General features: G+C 33.9%; 1 protein-coding gene across 4 annotated transcripts in view; it reads left to right on the top strand.

Annotated features, from left to right (window-relative positions):
- Nsun3 (NOP2/Sun RNA methyltransferase 3) overlaps window positions 1-21,705 on the top strand; it is a 70,988-nt gene that overhangs the window by 28,461 nt on the left and 20,822 nt on the right. For all 4 annotated transcript variants that reach the window (XM_046455375.2, XM_046455372.2, XM_058582917.1 and 1 more), the window contains one exon: window positions 527-648. In XM_046455375.2, the coding sequence (XP_046311331.1) occupies window positions 527-648 (122 nt within the window). The remainder of the gene's footprint in view (window positions 1-526; window positions 649-21,705) is intronic.

Here is a 21,705-nt window from a genome sequence, read left to right as displayed (position 1 = left end):
ATAGGATGTTTTATATTTCCAGGTACCTGAAGAATATGCAGGAAAAGATCAGATATTATTTGGATTAATCCATAGACATGTCTACTGGACAGCTTTAATATAATAGTAACATATCAGAGTATGAGAATTGAAGAAAAAAGGTTATTTCAGTAAACTGAAATTGAAATGTTCTTAAAAATAAGTGCAGAGAATTCAGAAATACAGCAGTGTCTGTTTAAAATGAGTATCTATTTTAAGTTTTTGCTGTGGTCATCAAGAATATTAAATGTCATTAATAGACATTAGTAGACTTTAAGAAGACTCCCATCTTGCATTTCCCCCAACAAAACAAACAAAACCCAAATACTGAAACCACATAGGAAAAATTTTTGAAACATATTAATGAGAAAAGATTATAAAGAACTTATCACATATATTTTTTATTCCAAAGAAATTTTTTTTTTTTTACTTACTGTTTGTTATGTAGCTTTTCTAAAAACTTCTTGCCTGACAGCATATTTGCATTGTTTGCCTTTCTCTGTTGTAGGTGTTGGTTGATGCTCCATGTTCAAATGATCGAAGTTGGTTATTCTCTTCTGATCCTCAAAAGGCAACCTGTAGGATACATCAAAGGAGGAATTTGCCTGTTCTACAGATGGAACTCTTAAGGTGAGCACTGTTAATACAAAAGTGTATTTGAGTTTCTAGCATAATGTACATGGGCGTGACAAAGCATGTCAAGCTGTCAAATGAAATACTTTCTATGTAGGTATCCATGATTAATGCCTTTGAATTCCCAACCTCTTCCTTTTTTGCTCTCATGCTATGACTTCTAACTCCTAGTGAAATGCAATTATCATATACATTGTCCATTAAAGGGTACAGATGATTTTCCGTGGTTCAAAGTTGTTTACTGGGACTGTCCCAAGCCTAAGGTTCATCATCCTTTTATCAGAATCTGATCAGTCCTCTTACAGGAGTAACTTTGGACCAGGATGCAAATTTTGGTAATCTTCTAGGTGAGTCAGCTAGTGCAGAGAATTCAGAAATACAGCAGTGTCTGTTTAAAATGAGTAACTATTTTAAGTTTTTGCTGTGGTCATCAAGAATATTAAATGTCTAATATTTAATATTATATTCCTAAAGAATATTATCTTCTTTAGGAAATTATAACTAGTTTTCACACATCTGCCTTCTAAGATGTTTTCCAGAAGTAACTGGCCACCAAGAGGTAGGGGGGCATGGGGTTATTAATGATGGTGGAATGTGATGATCCTTATTGTCCAAAGTAAAGGTATGAAGACACGAATTGGTGTGAATATACTGTGTATACAGCCAGAGATATGAATAATTGTGCTCTATATGTGTAATAAGAATTATAATGCATTCTGTTGTCATATATAAATAAAAAATTTTAAAAAAGAGGTATTTGGTTTCCTGCATTGATCAGAGGCATTAGGGACATCCTTAATGCCATCCATCTAGTTCCAAAGAGACTTTTTTTTTTTTTTTTTTTTGGTATCAGGGATTGAATCCAAGGGCACTTAACCACTGAGCCACATTCCCAAGCCTTTTTTATATTTTTTATTTAGATACTGAGAGTTTAACTTGCTTAAGGCCTTGCCAAGTTGCTAAGGCTGGCTTTGAACTTGTAATTCTCCTGTCTCAGCCTTCTAAGCCACTGGGATGCCAAGAGATTTTTACTTATACACTTTTCCCAATTAATGCCAATTTTTTAATGCTTGTATTAGTCCATTGTTCTATTGCCATAACAAATTACCCAAGGATGGTAATTTTATAAAGAAAAGCTTTTATAGCTCTCAGTTCAAGAGCATGATGCCATATCTGTTCAGCTCTGGTTGAGTGCCTTTTGGCTGTATTATATCATGTAGCAAATTGTCTCATGGTGGCAGTATATACAAAAGGGATAGATCACAGAGTAAGATTAGAAGTCAGAGGGATTTAGGGGGCAGGAATTTTTATTTTTTATTTATTTTTTAATAAAACTCACTCTTTCAGGAACTAACCAGGATTCTGAAATAACTACATTAATCCCTTCTGAGGATGGGATGTAAAAACTTTTCACAATGTCCCATTTCAGAAAGGTTCCACTACCTCCCTGCCACTACACTAGCTTTCAGCATATAGACCTTTGGAGAACACAAACAATATCCAAACTATGATAATGCTTGAAAAAAAAATCTAGAATATTTAAAATAAAACTGTGCCCTATCACTCATTACCACTTACATGTAGAATTTCAGTGAGTCACGGTATGAACTTCTGATAGTGTGCTTAATTTCCAACAATGAATATATACCCTTATCTTAAACATCATGACCAACACTAATGCATACTTTTGTTCTTGCTCATATTATGCACTGGCTCAGAATTATATAGTAGTACTTACCAGAAAGAAGGTTTTTCTGAATATTTTTAATCTGGCAGTTAGATCATTGTAAAGAAATCAAAAGGAGACAGAAGCAAGGTACAAAGGCAGAATGGCTCCTCATCCAACCTGCCAACTTTATTTATACTAATAGGTTACATTCGGTCACTGTACATTATTGTTTATTATATCGTCAAGTAGGTTACGGCAGGTTATAATGTAAGATTTTTTGTTTATGGTTAGATATGTGTTCTGGCTAAGCATGCATTGGTTATCCTAAGAGTGCCTGGGAAAAACTGCAGAATATTCCAGCCATCGGAAACAGGGCACCTTTTACTCCCTGGAAATATACTGGAAACACTATCCTATATATTCCCACGATCAGAACCCCCCACTATCAGAACCCTTGCAGACCATTTGTTTGAATGCTTCCAATGTCTGTCATTTATATACTATGACTCTTAAGACATTTTGAAAACTCTTTATTCTCTTTCCTTTTTACTGACTGGGTTATTAGCTTTAAAATATTGTTTAGATCTTTCTCATATAATTTTCTAGTTCAATTTATTAATTAAATATTCCTGCTCCTCAGGCCTTGCCCTTGATGTCCCTTAAACTTTATGACAGATAACAAATTTTGTGGTGCCACATTAATACCATGACTATGTTATTAAGAGTTTTGTGGCTGTGACCCAAATACCTGACAGGAAAACTTAAAAGAAGAAAAGTTTATTTTGGGTTCAGAGTTTCAGAATTGAATTTGTGGTCAGCTCACTCCATTGCTGTGAACCTGAGGTGAGACAGAACATCATGATGGAAGAGCCTGATTGATGATAGTTGCTCAGCTCATGAGAGCCAGGATACAGAGATAAATCAGGGTGCCAGGAACAAAATATAATCCCCAAGAACACACCCCCAGTGACTTACTTCATCCAACCATGCACCACCTATCTACAGTTACCACCTAGCAGTGCATTGAAATTATCAATTCATCAAATGGATTAACTCACTTCTGAGGTTACAATTCGCTGAACCTTGTTGTATTGGGGACTGTACTTCTAAAACATGAGTTTTTCAGGGAATATTTCTAGACACAAACCATAACATTTTACCCCTGGTCTGCAAAAGCTCTTTTCCATCTCACAGTGCAAAATGCTTTCAGTTGATCTCTAAGAGTTCTTATAACAATTCCAACATTGTTCAAAGCCTAAATCCAAAGGCCCCTCCAGTACCAAAGGCAAATAACTTTTAATTGTTTCTGTAAAAATCAAAGGCAAATTACATATGTCCAATATATAATAACACAGAATGAACATTTTCATTTTAAAAGGGAGGAATGTTGGCATAGAAAGAAGGAATGGGACCAAACCAACACCAGACAGCCAGGAAAACATTAGATACTGCAGCTCTGCATTTGGGATCTGGGGCATCACTTGTACTAGTGTGATATGGGCCCCAAAGGAATTGGACAGCTCTACCCCTTTGACCTTACTGATTGAGCCCATGTGGACTCTTTCTTTGTCTGGTTCTGCTCACTTCCTGTCGTTTTTCTCAGCAGATGTTCCACATTCCTGGCATCTCTTAATCCTGGGGTCTCCATGCAGCTTTGGCATTACTTTCCCTGCTTCAGACATCGCCCTCTCAGGTGCTGCCTACAGGGATTCGGCCCTGACACACTTTGCTTGACATCATAGGTTTTCTGTTGGAATCTCAGTGGAAACTTTGTGACTCCCTAACTTCAGCATCTTGCATTCCTGTAAAACCAGCATCACATGATAGATGTCAAAGTCTATCACTAGTTGGCACAGTAGCCAGGCCCATTTGGACCATGGCTGCTGCAGCATCCAAGCACTTGAATGGCCAAGCACTGTGAAAGGAATCCTGAGGAAACTTCCTAGGTATTCTGTGTAAAAACTTCCTAGGTATTCCTGTATAAATAGGGTACCCCTGGGGTCTTGTTAAACAGTTTACATTTTAACACCCTTGAACCTGCAATGGGTGTGATCTTGTTGATTCCTGAGATGCCATCAAGACATCTTTTCTATTGTCCATACAAAGTAGTTAGCTTCTGTTCAGTAGTGGCAAGCTTCAGCAATCACATGTACAGGCCAAACTGCAAGTTTAAAAAATCTTTCCTCTATGCCTTTTGCTCCTGATTATCACACTAAAGCTGGCTAAAAGCTGCAAGCAATACTCATGCCATTGCCAGAATGCTGCTGTTCTACCTTGAAATTTTCCTCTACCGGATTAATTTGTCCATTTCCTTTAAATTTAGCCTTACAGAAAAATCTCAGGATGTGGGCAAAATGTTCTTTGCCAGGATGCTGCACAAATGGCCTCTAGTGTAATTCACAGTAGAATCATTATTCCCGTCTGAAACCTCCTGAGCACAGTCTTTACTGTTCATATACCATTTGGCATTCTGGTCCTCTGAGCTCCTACCAGAAACGCCATTTGAGCTCTGTTTATAATATTCTAAGGCTTCTCTATTCTGCATCTCCAAACTCTTCCAAAGTCCTTAAACCACTACCAAAGGCATATGAGCTACATGGTCAGGTTAGTCACAGAAATAGGACCCCATTTCTTGGTACCAATTTCTGTGTTAGTCAGCTTTTCATTGCTGTGACCAAAATACTGACAAGAAGAACTTAGAGGAGAAAAAGTTTATTTGCGATCATAGTTTTAGAGTCTTAATTCATGGTTGGCCAACTCCATTGCTCTGGGCTTGAAGTGAGGCCAAATATGGCAGAATAGGAAATCTGCTCAGCTTATGGCAGCCAGGAAGCAAAAAGAAAAAAAAGAAGGGGCCAGGGATAGATAAAGATCCCAAGGGCATACCCCCAGTGACCTACTTTATCCAGCCATGCTCCACCTGCCTAAAGTTACCACCTGGTAGTCTATTCAAATTATTAATCCATTAAATGGGTTAATCCACTGATAATGTTACCACTGTCATTATTGTCTGAAAGCCTGCCTCTGAACCTTTTTGTAATGGGGACCATGATTCCAAAACATGAGGGATATTTCTAATTATCCAATCTATAACACTGACCTTTAATTTTTTTTTAATAAAACATGAGTAAGCAACCAGATGTCCTGAGAATATTTTTATCTTTTTTCTATCATGAAAAACTACCCATTGGTTTCTTTTTTTTTTTTTTTTCTTTACCAGGCAATTTTTGTGTTTATATTCATATATGGCTTTTTTTCCTATATATAATCAATTCCATATATTTTATTTTTGTTTCCCTCATTTTTCCCTATCTATTCTTTGTAAACATATTAAAGACCTATTAATTTTAAATGGATACTTTTCTATCAATTTTATTTAATCTTTTTTTTCGGGGATGGGTACTGGGGATTGAACTCGGGGGCACTCAACCACTGAGCCACATCCCCAGGCCTATTTTGTATTTTATTTAGAAACAGGGTCTCACTGAGTTGCTTAGCACCTGGCTTCTGCTGAGGCTAGCTTTGAACTGGTGATCCTCCTGTCTCAGCCTCCCAAGCCTCTGGGATTACAGGCGTGCCCCACTGGGTTTGGCCTTATTTGATCTATTTAAAAATATATTTGATAATTTTTAAAATGTGCTTTTAATTATACAAATATACATAGAATCATTCAATTGTTTGGAGAAAAAAAATGAGTAATATAGATCAAGTAAAAGGCCTCCTTGATCACATACCCAACTGAATACTTTTTTATATAACTATTATATATAAGTATGGATTATACTCTTGTAAATTTTTTCTCTATATTATAGCTAAACATATAGAGAAGTACATTTAAAAATAACTGCTTGTCATTATGTGTATAGTGTTCTATTATGTGCACTTTTATACTTAATATTTCTTCATCTTTTTCTTTTTTTTTTTTTTTTTTTATGGTGCTTGGGATTGAACCCCAGGGCCTTGTGAATGCTAGGCAAGCACTCTACCAACTGAACTATATCATCTTTTCTATATAGATCTACTTTGTTCTTTTAACTTCTTTGAAATATTCAAGAGGACTAATCTGTCATATTCTATTCCTTCCTCCCTTCTTTTTTACTTTTATATACTGCCTGTTAATTTTTCTCTCTGGAAAGGCAAACCAGCATTTTTCATGATTAAATATCAAGAAGTACAATTGAGGATTAAATTTTAACAGTTACAGTGAATTATTTTTTTAAAATACTGTACATGTTTACACTGTTACATTTGACTTTGTTGAGTGGTCTCTTAAAATGTTCTCTTTGTGTCATGCTTATATGTTGTCTTGGTTTTCTGCCTACTTGTTCAGTTATGTCTTATCTATATTTTTCTTAATCTTTGCTTAATCAGCTCATATCACAAATTTTGGATTTCTTGTTTATCCTCTTTTCCATTTGATAACTCCATTTGACATAACATGTTATATTTCAATTATGTGCCTTAGTGGATATCTTTCTCCTTAGCCTTAGACCTGTATATTCAATTACCTACCTAAGGTCTTCAGAAACAGAAAACAAGATAAAACTAATAGTTTCTAATGTTCTCCTAGTGCCCCCTGCCGGAAATCAACAGAATGAAAAATTAAAACTGGAATCCTACTAATATGCTTCTTTTTTTCTCTTAGTAAATACCATAGCACCTTGCATTTTCCTAAGTCAGAAAGCCATCTCCAACTCCTCTATCCCTCCTGTATCCTGTTAATCACTAATAATTCACTAAGTTTTATGTGTTACATATTTCTCAATTCTATCTAGTTCTCTCTAAACTTTGTAGTGTAACTAAGCTACCAGCATATGTCACATAAATGATTTCATCTGGCTCCTAATATGTAGTTGTTTCCATATTACAAGCAAGATTCCCAACTCTTTAGTTTAATATTCTGGAACTCTTTTGGACTCACTCACTCTTACTTCAGTAACCTCATTGTCTCAGGATTCTTCTTGAATTGTTTTCCAGTTAATCAGTCCTTTAAATTTTCCATAGTATCTCAGTTCTGAGGCTAGTATATTTACTGTTTCTTTTGCTTTTAAGTCCTAATTCTTCATTCCCTTTCTTCTGGATAACTGCTGCTTCTTTAAGAATCATTTCTAACATTTACTTATTGAAGCCTTAGCTGACTGTAGGTCTGAGATCGATTATCTTATATATTTATTTTCATTTAAAAAGAGAGAAGAGAGTGGGTATGTTGTGCCCTCAGTTTCTTTGCTAGACATTTGTCTATACTTGTTTTCCTAATTGGCAAGATTGTAAGCCTCATGGAAACAGGGATTGCTTTATTGTTTTTATTCCCACTATATAATTTGGTGCCTAGAAAATACAAGGAACTAAGTGAATATTAAAAAAAAAAGTAAATTACAAGAGCTGAATATTTAGATTTATAGCTATAATTAAAAATTTATAGCAAAGTTAATCTGACAAAATAGTGACATAATCATTATTGTGCTACAAGGCCATTCGGCATAAATGTAAAACAATTTATTTTGATTACTATTACTTTTTCATACCAAAACATGGTTTTGGTTTTAGTTTAGTCCTTTCCCCCATTTAATGAATTTCCCTACCATTCTCTAGAATTTCAGTCATTATCACAAAGATCGTGCACATACTTAAACCTCTTATAACCTTAACAACTAAAACTGTTCCTTAGTAGCTATTTCACTGTCCAGTCTTCTTATTTTGCAAAAGGAATGGCTTAGTAGCAAATTGACAGCACAAATTTGATATCTGGATATTCCATTTCACATAATCCTGTATGATTGGGTAAGGCATCACACTAGCTATTATCCATTCTTTATCATGAGCAGCAGCTCTGTATTCATTACCTCTGCTGCCTGGTCTGTGTGGGAGGTTTTAGGGTGACTCAAAGCAGATGAAAGTCAGTCTTTTGGCTTCGTGGTTATGATGATTTGGGGCCAAACTATAGTCAAAGAAATAGTTTGATTTCCTTACATCTTCAAAACCTGGAGTTAAAAACATAAAGGAAAAAATGATAGTACCATGCACAATCTTTTATTTCCTTTTATTTCATTTCAAAAAATGAAAAAAAAATTTTCATCACAGATAGCTCTATATTATTTACAAAGGACTTTTCCTTGCCTGTCTTCCAAATCTTCCTAACCTATTTATTCTTTTAACAAAAAGCAATCTTTTATCCCATAATAAAAGATAAAAGGATTTAAATGCAAATATACAAGATGGCATCTTGATATGTGTAGGTTTTAATCAAACTATAAGTGATTGTTAGATAGATCCTTACTTGCATTTGCACAGAAAAATTAGAAAGCAAGCAAGCAAATATTGCCTGGCTTCATGCCATGTACAGAAAGTAGTAGTACCCAAAAGAGGAAAAAAAAAGAGAAGAGAAGGGTAGTTAAAAAGTAAATAAATAAAAATTTTTAATGAACTACTTCATGGAAATTTTTAATTGAAGTATTTTATTGGCTTGTATCTTCATTTATCTGTTGATGGATATGTTCAAAGGTATTATGTGGCTGTATATTCATTGCCTTTTGATAATTTTTTTTAAAGTTTCTATTACTGGGTAGTCTTTACAGTGGTTAGAATTTTAGCTTTTGAAAAGATAATATTCTGCAATCTGATATTTTACAGTCAAAGACTAATGTTGTACATATTTTTAATGAATGTGATACATAAATGTAAATTGATGTTTTATTTATTTAGTAGTTTTTTATGTTAAATTTTTAAATAGGTATCAACATATATATTTTTTTATTTTTTAAATTTATGTATAGAATTATACATGATCATAAAATAGTAATTTAACCCCCCCCCCCCTTTTTTTTAGCATGAAAGGCATACTGGTGACAAGAGAAAGATGATCATAAAAGCATACAACTTCATTGAACACTTAATAGGAAGTCTCTTTGATTTACCCATACAGAAGTGGAAAAGCTAGAATATTCTATTGCATATATAAAATGTGAAGATATGTTACATCAAATTCTTTCACACAATAACCCCAAAATAATTTTCAGGAGATAAGAATGAGGGACAAGGATAAAAGGAATAGTTGAATACAAGCCAGTTTTATTCATAGAATCCCCTGTAACAGTATACCTTTATTATCATTTAATTTCTTAGCCAGACATTTCATGTATCTACTATACATACTATGTAATGAAATTATTTTGCTTCATTTGTACTTACATATATTAAGGAAAATAGAGTGGTAAAATATACCGAAAATTATATACATGTAGTCTTTTTAGAAAATGGCTGTGATATTTGTGCAAAAGAAGTTTACATGATTTTTAGGTGAGAAAACGCTGAGGATTATGATTTATAACAAAAATGTGGGTATCTTATTGCAGTAATGTATCATGTCATCCATTTCCTAGAAGGAAATCAATCATATATAAAGTACTGACCCCTTCTGATTTTCTTTTCTCACTACTTGACAAGTAAAATCCAATTTGTGAACTCATTGAAAAAGGAAGTTTAGATTATTGGATAAGGTTCTGAAAATTTGTATAAATCATCCAGATAACAATCCTTAAAAAGTGGTGCTCTGACAGTAAGAATTGTGCTCTAAAAGAAGCATTAAAAAATCATAACATCTGTGTCTGATGTTTTCGAACTGGGATGAGGGATACCTAGACTGGAATGTAGGCCTTTATTATTTATCAACACAGCGATCACAAAAGTAATGTATTTATATTGGAAATATAATCTTTGGATATATGATTCTATCAGAGTGGAAGACTTTCACCACTGTTTCAACTACATATATATTTTATTTTTAAAGTTCAAATAATTCACTTAACTTTGCATACTGTCATCATATGCTTAGTCATATATTTGAAATCCAAAGTTACTATTACTACTACTAATTTTAATATTAATTTGCTTCTTTCTCTTGCTTCTTCTTTAAATTTGGAGACAGAACAAAGATTCTGAGATTATAAAACTATGATTGACTTTGGTAAAGTACATGTTTCACTTTTCTCTTTTTCCTTTTTCTTAGGGGGGCAGGTGCCATGCATGAAATCCAGGGTCTCTCATATATGTTAAGGACATATTCCAGCTTTATGTTACCCATCCCCTACAAACTTCTTTTTAATAAGAATCAGCTGATTAAAATATTCTACATTAAATGAGATTGTAAATGTTTCAGGAGATATTTAAACCTATAATTTTAGCTATTGTATTTTCATTCGTAAAATGTCTCAACTATGTAGACTGACAATATGAAATACAATCTTGAACACTAGATTTTATCAACATTAATTTATCCAACATTTATTAAATATCTACTCTGTGTGGGATACTATTAAGTACTGCAGATACTAAAAGTATAGTAAATTATCTGTGATATCAGTGTCCTCAGGACAATTATCATAAAATGTGGTAAAGACTTTAATAGGATACAGAGAAGGCAAGCAGAGGGACATCTGAATTTGCTCAGGTTAAGAATAGGGTGCAAGAATATTTAAACTGAAGGAATTTTTCTAATAATTTCAGGTTTAGGTGCTGGAGCTGGAGCTCAGTGGCAGAGCACTGGCTTAGCATGTGTGGCACTAGGTTCACAAATAAAGGAATGCTGTCCATCTACAACTCCAAAAAATTTTTTTAAATAATAATAATTTGAGGTTTAACTGGGTTACCTGCCTCTTTCTTGCTCTGGGAGTGTCCCCTAGAAATCAAAAAGAAATGGATCACAAGCTAGCCTCTCCTTTCCCAAAGAGTTATAAAGCTCTTTTCTTAATCATTTAGAAAGTTAATGTATTAACCTTTTTATTATCACATTTTAAGCAGCATTTTTTTAAAAAAAAAAATTTGTTCTTTTTAGATATACATGACATTAGAGTGTATTTTGACATATATCCATAGCATATAATTTTCCATTCTTGTATTTGTACATAATGTAGAGTTACATTGATCATGTATTCATTTATGAACAAAAGAAAAAATTATGTCTAATTTATTCTACTATCTTTTCTATTCCCATCCCTCACTCCCTTCCCTTCATACCCCTTTGTCTAATCCAATGAATTTCTATTCTTCCATCCTCACTCCCTTACTGTGTGTTAGCATCTGCATATCAGAGATATATTTGGCCTTTGGTTTGGGGAGATTGGCTTATTTCAATTCATAATAGTCTCCAGTTCCATTTATTTACTGGCAAATGCCATAATTTCATTCTTATTTTAATCTTCATTAGGAGAAATTTTGAAACTATTAATTATGTTAATTATATGCTGAGAAAAAAGGATGTTAGATGCATTTGACAACATGAATAAGCAAATAAATTGTTTTAGTCACCTTTTACATCTCTATGACTAAAATACCCAACTAGAACAATTTCGGAGAGGAAAAGTTTATATGTACTTGAGAAGAATGAATTTTACATTTATTAGTTAAGTATTCTGTGTAAGTCCTTTAGGCGATAATTGTTAATTCTATTATTTAAATCTATGGTATTACATTTTCTAACTGATTCTCTACTCAATTATTGAAAGAGGTATATTAAAATTTTCAAAGAATGACTTGAATTTGTTCATTTTTCTTTAGAGTTGCCAAGTTTTGCTTTGAATATTTTAAATTTATATTATCAGAATCATATACATTTTGTCTTGTCATTGATTTTCATATTACCCCCAAAACCTAGGGAATACCTGCCCTATTTTGAATGCTAAAAAATGGGATTCTACTCTCTGTATTTCCTCTTGAGCCAGACAGTACTGCTTCTATTTTGTTTGTTTGTTTGTTTTGTCGTACAAGGATTGAACCCAGGGACTTGTGCATGCCAAGCAAGAGTTCTACCACTGAGTAACATCCCTAGCCTTCTATATATTTTAATTATGCATTGACTACTACTCAATTTGAATAGATTATTCCATAATTCAAAACAACTCATACACTCAGTGGGTAGCTACTTGAGTATTTTTAATAATGCAGTGACATCATTACATTTATTTTAGAAAGATTGCTTTATTCCACACACAGAATGGGTACAAGGGAGCAAATATAGAAAGAAACTATAGAAAGTTATGAAAATTTTCTAGGGGAGTGATGGTTATCAAAAAGATAAAGTTAGAACACAAAGGTCTTCCAAATAGGATGATATTTAAGCACTTCATTAATTCACCATAATTTACTCAATTTGTTAAATATTGTTGACAAATTGTTTTAATTACTTTCCATTAATAACTTGAAAAGCCTTTAATGGATATTAAATCAAATAAAATTGACCAAATAAGTATAATAATAACTATAATAATAATATTTGTAATCTGGGAGCACATACATTCTTCTACTTTAAAATATATGAACTTTTTAAAAGATTTCTAAGTAGTGATCATTAAGTGTGGCAAAGGGCAACCTGACTATTTTTGACTTTAGAAGAAATGCTTCTTTGTCATTTAAGCAGTCTTAATTGTCACTTGATGCCCTATGTTCTTTTACTTCTCTTGAATCTTCTTTCTCCTAGGATCAACCAATTTTATGCCCAACAGATTTGATTCAAAGCTGAAAACCAAGTTCAGTCCAGCCAATGCATCAGAAATCTCTGTAATTCTTTCATTAGAAAAGTTTACCTGACACTCACCCTTTTTCTGCTACTCGCCACAAGTATCTGAACTCAAATGGAGTCACTGAAATGCCTTTACTAAACTTTACAGGCACTTATTCATCTTATAATCTGGCTGCTACAGGAGTCAAATGACTTCTTTCTTTATGAGGAGATAGTTGTTTTTCTCTGAATTATTATTTGGTCAGTCATGGGGCTTTATAAAGTTATAGGGATTTTATAGCATTGTTTCATCTTGAACCATCTTAAAGGAACAAATAAGGATAACCAGAAGATCTGCTTTATTCACCTCACCAAATCCAAATAGAAGTGTGATTTCTTTATCTGTTTAGACATACAGGAAGAATGTCAACTGAGGATAGTTTTTTTATTTCTAAAAAAGAAAAAGTTTGAAAACCCCTTTTAAAATCATTTAAACCATTGATAAATAGTTCTGTATGCATAAGCACATTTGTCATGGGTCAAAATCTGGTCAATTATGGTAGATTTCTTGAAGACTTTTTTTTCCCCTTTGTGTGTGTAAAGAAACTATACTTGAGAATATATACTTGGGAAAGGCAGCGGAGCACAACAGACTCTAGTATGGCAATATGTAAATCAATGGATGTGTAACTGATGTGATTCTGCAATCTGTGTATGGGGTGAAGGTGGGAGTTCATAACCCATTTGAATGAAAGTGTGGATTTTGTATGTCAAGAAATTTGTAATGTTTTGAACAACCAACAATAAAAAATTAAAAAAAAAAATAACTCAAGCCATATAGATTTTAAAGAGCTAATTTTAAAAAATTGAAAGGAATAAGAGAAAATTCTACAAATTAAAATTATTTCATGATCAAAGCATGTTCCAAAGCACTTTAAGATGAGATTGCCATTTTGGTAGTCTCAATTCACTCCTCCCTTTAAACATTCAGAAAAGAATCCAGATCACTTGTTTTATTTAGGCACTGGGATGGGTAATGATGTTTCAGGGGTGACTTTATTACATATAGTTCCCCTTACTATGTGCAAAAATCTATTTTATTGTCTGCTATGTTACTGAACATAGTGTTGTGATTTAGGTATTAAGTGTCTCTCCAAAGCTCATGTTGAGTCAATGCAAGAAGGTATAGAAGTGAAATGATTGGGTTATGAGACCCTTAACCAAAAAAAAGAGAATATATCAAAGACCCTATCTTGAAGTTAGGCAGACTTGATATGATCTGTTATCAATGTTTTCTAATTTAAGCAACATGAAACTGGAATCCTTAAGTTCAGTTTTATCAGAGAACTTTTATCCTTACCCCCTTCAGATGACCATTTAATGTAATTTATTCAGAAGATGTACTAAACTTGAGATCCTCCGGTGAAAACCTATAATAAATAAGTTAAAACTTGTCATTTATAATCTATCTCAGGAATATGTGTTCTACTGGTACTGTGTAAAATATACCCCTTCTTCAATGAAAAAAACTTCTCTGCCAACAGAGGAAAGATAATTATCAGTGTGGTTATTGTTTGTTGGGCTAACAAAAGAATAGCTGCTGGGTATGATATCTCTGAAAATAGCAAGCTGAATCATGTTTATCTTAAATTCACAATTTCTTTGATAATAAATAGTCTGATATCTAGAAATCTGATTACTTATTGTGAGCACAGTGAAGGGTACCCTCAAGGCTTGTAAAATAATACTTTTAAAACTCATGATAGCACTGGCTAGCTATCCAACTAGAAATATCTGTTTTAGATGCTTGGAGTACCTGAAACTTAATTTTAAATCTGCATTTATTTGATATATTGTACATGAGATGCAACTTTTCACCTTAATGTTTCTTTGGTCATAGTACATAATAGTGGTAGGGATTTTTTATTTGCTTTCTTGCCCAGATTGCTATTTTCCAGCAAAAATAGTAAACTGATACAGAGTTAAGATGATGAGAAACAGGCAGGCAAACAGGCAAAAATGAAAGAAATGGGAACTACTGAAAAGGAACAAGAACAGAAAAACTGAAAAGGACTACTAGAAGCTAATAGTATAACATAAAAAAAAAAAAGATATGGGATGGAAAGGAAAAGTAAATGAAAGAAAAATCCCCTAAATGTGTATAGAAAGATAAGAAACGAAATGTAGAGAAATTAGATATTTAGAGTATGGGTATGTTTAAAAAAAAAAAAAAGTTAGAAACAAAGATTTATAGAACTCATAAAAGTTAAAGTATGATTTTACAATATGTTAAATATAGTGTAGTTATTTATATTTTATAAAATAATTTTTTAAAGGCTAGCTTTATTTATTTATTTTTCCTTTTAAAGCAGATTGTCTGCCTCGTCTCCCTCCCCACATTAACTTCTTCTTTTAGGTTTCCCTTATATTAATAAAAATGCAGTGTCAGGGATAATCAGCATTTTAAAATATCTTAATGCCATTTGGAGTACATATCTCAACCTTAAAATAGTAGCCATGATTTTCTGGAGAATCAAGTTTACTTATAAAAGTTTTCAAACTATATTACTTAACCAGAAATGAGACCAAAATTGCTTAAGTAATAGCCCTCATTAACTAAGATATTACTTTATGCAGGAATTTACTACCTATGACAAATGTTGGCAAAGAGAAAATCCTATCTGTTTTTGTAAAATATTGGTTAGCAAAACTTTATTTTTTCTAACAAAACTTCAGCTTGTCATGTAGCCCAGACTTGTTGAGTTTAATCCCCAGCACTGCAAAAACAAATGAATGAACAACAATGGCCAAATAAAGCCTCTGGCTTCTATCATTTTCATCTGTTCTAAAACATAAAAGTTGAAGTTGCTTGAGCTGTTTCTTACTTGGAAATTTTGCATGTTAGTTGCAATTAAATATATTCCTTTGTTTTCCACTGCAAATTCTCTTCCTGACCTGCTACTTAGTTCATTCATTCAATAAATGTAAGTAAAGAACATACTTCCCAGTTCTTTTATGTCCAAAAAAAAAAATCCAAAATGAATATAACAACCCCTATTTGGAAGGAGCTGAAATTTTATTACTTGGGAAAAACAGAGTAGGGAGAAATTCCAAGAAGAATCAGTCAAGGTTTCAGAAACTACGTGAGCTTTAAAGTGGGTCTTGAAGGATGAATTGCAGTTCACCTGATCAGAAAGAAACATCATGGTCTTTGTAAAAAATAATATATGTTAAGCTTTGGAACTTGCTCAGAAAGAATAGGCAAAGAATGAATTTTAACTCCTTGACTTGGTGGTTTATTACACAGCAGGATTTATCTGGCTTCATATGAACAAAGGTATTCCTAAATGTATATCAGAGTTTGGACAGAAAATAATACCACAAGTTATATAAGGGATTTATTATTGGAATAATTCAATTATGGGAGCTGGTTATGTAGACTATCTAAGTCTTATATAATTGTGTCCCTTCTTTTGGTGATGGGCTTGACCTGAGCAAGGCTGGTCATCAGCACATAAGGTGTAAGAAAACCCACAAGGACAAGAAGGAAACCCATGTTTCTATCAACAGAACCTGCCTGCATAGATCTCTTACCATACCTAAGCATCTAATATCTAACACTATTGCGTTCCTCCGAGAAGCTAGATGAACAGAAACTTGCTGCAGAATTTGAAGCTGAATGAAGAGCCCATGATTCCTGCAGGCATGTGGGCACAGCTGCTGCTCTCCATCTGCAAGTTGAAGTAGTAGATCTGTAATGTGTGTATACACTAAACTGTACATTGTAAGGAGTTTTATCAATGACATAGGCAACTCTGTCAAGATAGAAAACATTTCCATAAGCGCAAAAAATTCCCAATTCTCCTTCCCAGTCCATTCATTCCCCATATGAAAGGCAACCATTATTCTGATCTTTTTTACCATAGATTAGTTTTGCCTTTTCTTGAAAGTCATAAAAATGTAAACAAGCAACATGTATCCTTTATCTGTAGTTTTTGTCTCAGCATAGTGTTATTTTAAGTTTATTCATGTTACATTTATTACAAGTTTGCTCTTTTTTATTGGATGAAGTGTGAAAGCAACATCTTCACTTTGGGGATGACTCTCATTGTCTAGACAAGAGCATTTACTCAGAAGTGCTTCAGTAAGGTAAGCCTTGAAGACAGTGCTTTATCTCTGGAAGAACTGCTTCTTCAAAGATGCCTTTTTGCTACTATAACACTTTAGCACAGTTATTTTTTAACCTTATGAAATCCAAATAACCAAATTATCAGTTGGTTTAGATTATAATCCACAGGAAGAGGATTTTCCTAAGCTTTCATTAATATACACTACTATTTTTAAATTTTCTTCTAGACATCTAGAGTTACATAAACTTTGTTTAGTGTGTGGTCTGTCTTCCAAGTTATCATAAATGGTGCCATATTAAATATTTTGTTATGGCATAGTAAAGGTCATTGGTTATTTTAGGGTCCTCCAGAGAAACTTAACAGCATGTGTGTGGTGTGTGTATGTGCGTATGTATGTGTACATGTACATGTACACACGTGCGCAGTGAGAGAAAGAATGAGATTTGAGGAATGGTTCAGTCGATTATAGAAGCTGGTGAATTCAAATATTTCAGGGCAGGCCAGCAGACTAGAGACCTAGGGGAGATCCCATGTTACAGTTGAAGTGTATAGTCTATTCACTGGAGAATTTTTTCTTCTTTGAATGAGGTCAGTATTTTGTTCTATTCGCTGGTTGAATGAGGCCAACCCATATTATGGAATGCAATCTGCTTTACTTAATCTACCAATTCAAGTGTTAATTTCATCCTAAATCACCCTCACAGACACACCCAAAATGATGTTTGATAAAAAGTCTCTCAGCACCATGGACCAGCAAAGTTGAACATAAAATTAGTTACCACTAGCTTTCTAACCTGTAGTTTTTGTGACCTTGCTCATTTCCTGCTTACTAAGGAACTTCTACATTTTATATTCTACTAAAGTAACCCGACATGTGGTACCAACTTTGATATTAGTTATTTTTCTTCTAATATAACAGAGAAAAAGAGATTTAAAATAATAGGGACTTAAATAAATAAAAGCAAACATATGTACTCTTCCCAGGGTTGTCCTCATAATCAGTAGATTTCCACACTCTACAAGCATCAGGGTGACATAGTTCACCTCACAGTCCAATGTAGCTATTTCAGTTTTTGCTGTTTAATTCACATTACAACTAGTAGGAATGTGGGGAAAAGCATCACTCACATAATTTCCACATCTCATGGATCAGACTAAGATATATGAATATTTTTATCACAAAGCAATTTAAGAAACTGGCCTTAGGTATATAACCAATTAAAAATTCCATCACTACCTAAGGAAGTGAGAACAGATATTGAAGTATAATCAGCAGTGTCTGCCACAAATTGGAATAAACAAGAGAACATCTATTAGCAAGAAAACCAATTTGAGAGATTTTATAATAATCAAGAAGTAGATCACAGAGTCTTAACTGAGTGAATGGGAGGGGAATAGTGATGCAGTCAGTTTTGAAAGACATTTTCAGTGGAGAAAAAAATAGAATTTGGGCCGGGTGCGGTGTCGCACATCTGTAATCCCTGGGGCTCAGGAGGCGAACTTAGGCTGAGACTGGAGGATTGCAAATTCAGAGCCAGCCTTGGCAATTTAGAGAGGCACTAAGCAACTCACTGAGAAGCTGTCTCTAATAAAATACAAAATAGGACTAGGGATGTGGCTCAGTGGTCAAGTGCCCCAGAGTTCAGTACCTGATACCCACCCACCCCTCCCCACCCCCCAAAAGATAAGAATTTGGTGATTGATTCTGAAGTGGGAAGGAGAAAATGATGTATATATAGACTGTAAAGCTACATGCCTGAATTTGAATCCTGGTTTGGATAACCTCTTAAGTGATTCTATACAATTTACTTAATTCTCTTGCCTTAATTTTCTTGTCTACAAAGTGAAAAGAATAATTTATATCTCAGAAATTAATTGAAGAATTGAATTAGATGACACATAAAACACCTGTCAAGGTAAACTAAGAATAAAAGTTGTAGGGAGGACTGATATTTAAAAGAGGAAGAAGAGGGTTGTTTATAACAAGGCTGAATGGGAACTTCAGAGAAGTGGATGAATGAAGTAAGAGTAGAGTCAGAAAGCTAATGTGGGAGAAAGTTTCATGAGGTTGAGGACGAATGGCAGAAACAAACAATATGGTAAGATGGAGACTAATAATAAGTCTTTTATTATAGACTGGGTCTGCACTTATCAGTAAGCTTCTGAGGAAGATTAATATTTCCATCAACATTTTATAGTTATGGAAACAAAATATGGTTAAATGAATTACCAAATCATGGAATTTGGAATAATTATTAACAACAATTACCAAATCACTCCGATCTACTTGGAATTTTAATAAAGGGCTACTTTTTGAGTTTCTAACTATTGAATTGATTACTTAAAATTCTTCAAAACTATCATTTAGATGTCAGTCTGTGATAAACAGGCACAAATTATGCCTTAGCATAGGACATTTGCTTTAATTTACCTCATTATAATGCTTTGTGGTAGCACTTTATTGGTGGGAATTTTATGCTGTATAAAAAGACAGGTAACCAGGATTTCAGGTCATTGCTTCAGACCTATTAGTTTTCTTTATGTTAAAAGAGCCAGCAAGTATGTAGTGATTCTTTACCTTCCATGAGTATTTGGGGCAATTTGGATGATAAAATATATGCATGCAGCTTCCTAGGTCTTATTGTCCCAGATTTCATACTTATTTTAGCAGTTATAACGTTTGCTTCAGGGAAAATAGCAGTGGTAAGTAAAGCTTGTAGTCCTTTTTCTGGTATTAGATTAGGGTGGCAGGGCAGTCTTTGTGCTACATTAATTAGCTGTGTAACTTCCAGCAAGTCAAGAGTTTGTGACCCTTAGTCTGATAAATTGGGTCATACTATTTACCTTGTACATTTAACCTCATAAGGTTTTAATAAGAATATATGTGAAGTACTCCTTAAGAACAAATAAAATAAGGTAGTGGTATTAATTAGGCTGGTCACATTTCCTTCACTCAGTTAACATAGGAATCAGCGTCTTTTCATTCCTGGGCCAAATCCCCATCCCCTTTCATTCAGAAACATTCTATTGTATTCTAAACAGAGTAAGATCTCCACATGGGGGGGCCAGGGTTGTGGCTCAGTGGTAGAGTGCTTGCCTAGCATGCATGAGGCACTGGGTTCAATCCCTGGCACCACATAAAAATAAAAATAAAAAAAACAAGGTATAAAATAAATTCTGGGTCTGTAATTTAAAAAAAAAAAAGCAAAGATCTCCTCATGGAAGAGTATGTACAGTGCTGGGAGCCATTAGCCAAGTAGGTATGACAATTTCCTTGCCAGCGTACCCCATGTTGCTGACATGTTGCAGTGACATTGAATGTAAGTGACCTTGCTCAAGGACCAAGGCAGATTAGGGTGTTCCCGGTTTTAAGATAATCGTGTTTAGGGCGTTCCCGGTTTAGGTTCCAGGTTTAAGGTTTAAGATTATTCCTGCTGGGAATAGGGCGTATCCTGCTGCCTGAGTTCCCCTTGAGTTCTCACGGGATTTAGACAGTATATTTTGGAGATAGAAGCCCAGTGGAGGTGGATTTGGGCAGAGAACGTGGATTTCCCCAGAACGTGATTGTAGACGGCTGGTGTGAGTTCGGGAATAAAGAGTTGCTGTTTGAATCTACAAGCTGTGTGGTGGCTCGTGATTGTGTGCCCAGCCAGACTGCGGCATTTGTGCCCAGCCAGACTGCGGCAGTACAGTGTATCCAGTGTCCTCTGGAGGGAAGAATTTCACCTTTTTGGTTTTGAACTTGGCTTAACCACCATTTGAACACCAAGATAAAAATAGTACTGGTAGTTTTCATACATTTTTTTATATTACTAATATTAACACTTTAATACTTTTTTCAGCGTAAGTTTCAAGTTGCCTTATAAAATAGCCTTTTATAGGATCTCTGAAATACTAATTGAAATACTAATTGAATATTAGATGGCTAAAATGAACCAACTGCAGGATTGAACTTCTATGCTCATTTTAAATTTTTATTAATACAATCTTACTTTTTTAAAAAAAAATGTATTTTTAAAAAAATGTTCAAGTGACTAAGATGAGGGGGAAAAGCTTGCTAATGATATTAAAGGAATCCTTAAGTCTTTCTCATTTGATTTCTTCCCTTTTTCCATATATATATCCAGCAGTATGGTACTGTGTCCTTGATACTGTAATGTCAATAGAAGGATATGAATAAAGATGAGGAGTAAATATATTAACAATAGTATTATTTAACTATAATTTTAAGTTTTCACAAGGACAGACATCTATGATTCCTTTACTTGTGCACCAGAAATTGTAGGCAAGACAGGGACTGTAGCTTCAAATATGTTACAAGGTTGATGTAAAAAGCAGTTGTTTATCTCCAGATGATAAGTCATGAGGAATTAATCATTGGGGGGTCCACTTTCTGCTTTGATCAAAAGATGGCACTGTTGCTATGCTAATAATTCTTTGCCCTACAGTTGAGGTTTAGTACTTTTTCAATGCAGAAAACAGTTAAATTTAGTGATCTAATTAACACTGACCCTCCCAACATAATGCCAAATTTTCTAATCAAGCACCAGAAGAATAGATCAGAAAAGGGGGAATTAATAGTTTTTAAATGTGTTGGGTAGATTTAATTGCTATTTATAAAAACAACATTTTTAAGGACTCAAGAGATTTACCATAGGTAAAATAGGACATCTGCATCGCCTTTTAAATTTTGGTTCAATTTTGAATTATACTCCCTTTGGAACTTTGACAGCTGTCAGGGTTCCAAGACATTTTAGTTCATC

This window comes from Marmota monax, unplaced genomic scaffold (genome assembly GCF_021218885.2).
Source record: "Marmota monax isolate L192 unplaced genomic scaffold, Marmota_monax_Labrador192_F-V1.1 WCK01_AAM20220418_F8-fsc00053, whole genome shotgun sequence".
Classification (NCBI taxonomy): domain Eukaryota; kingdom Metazoa; phylum Chordata; class Mammalia; order Rodentia; family Sciuridae; genus Marmota; species Marmota monax.
Note: the sequence above shows the minus strand (reverse complement) of the source record. Positions and strands in the feature narration are given on the sequence as shown.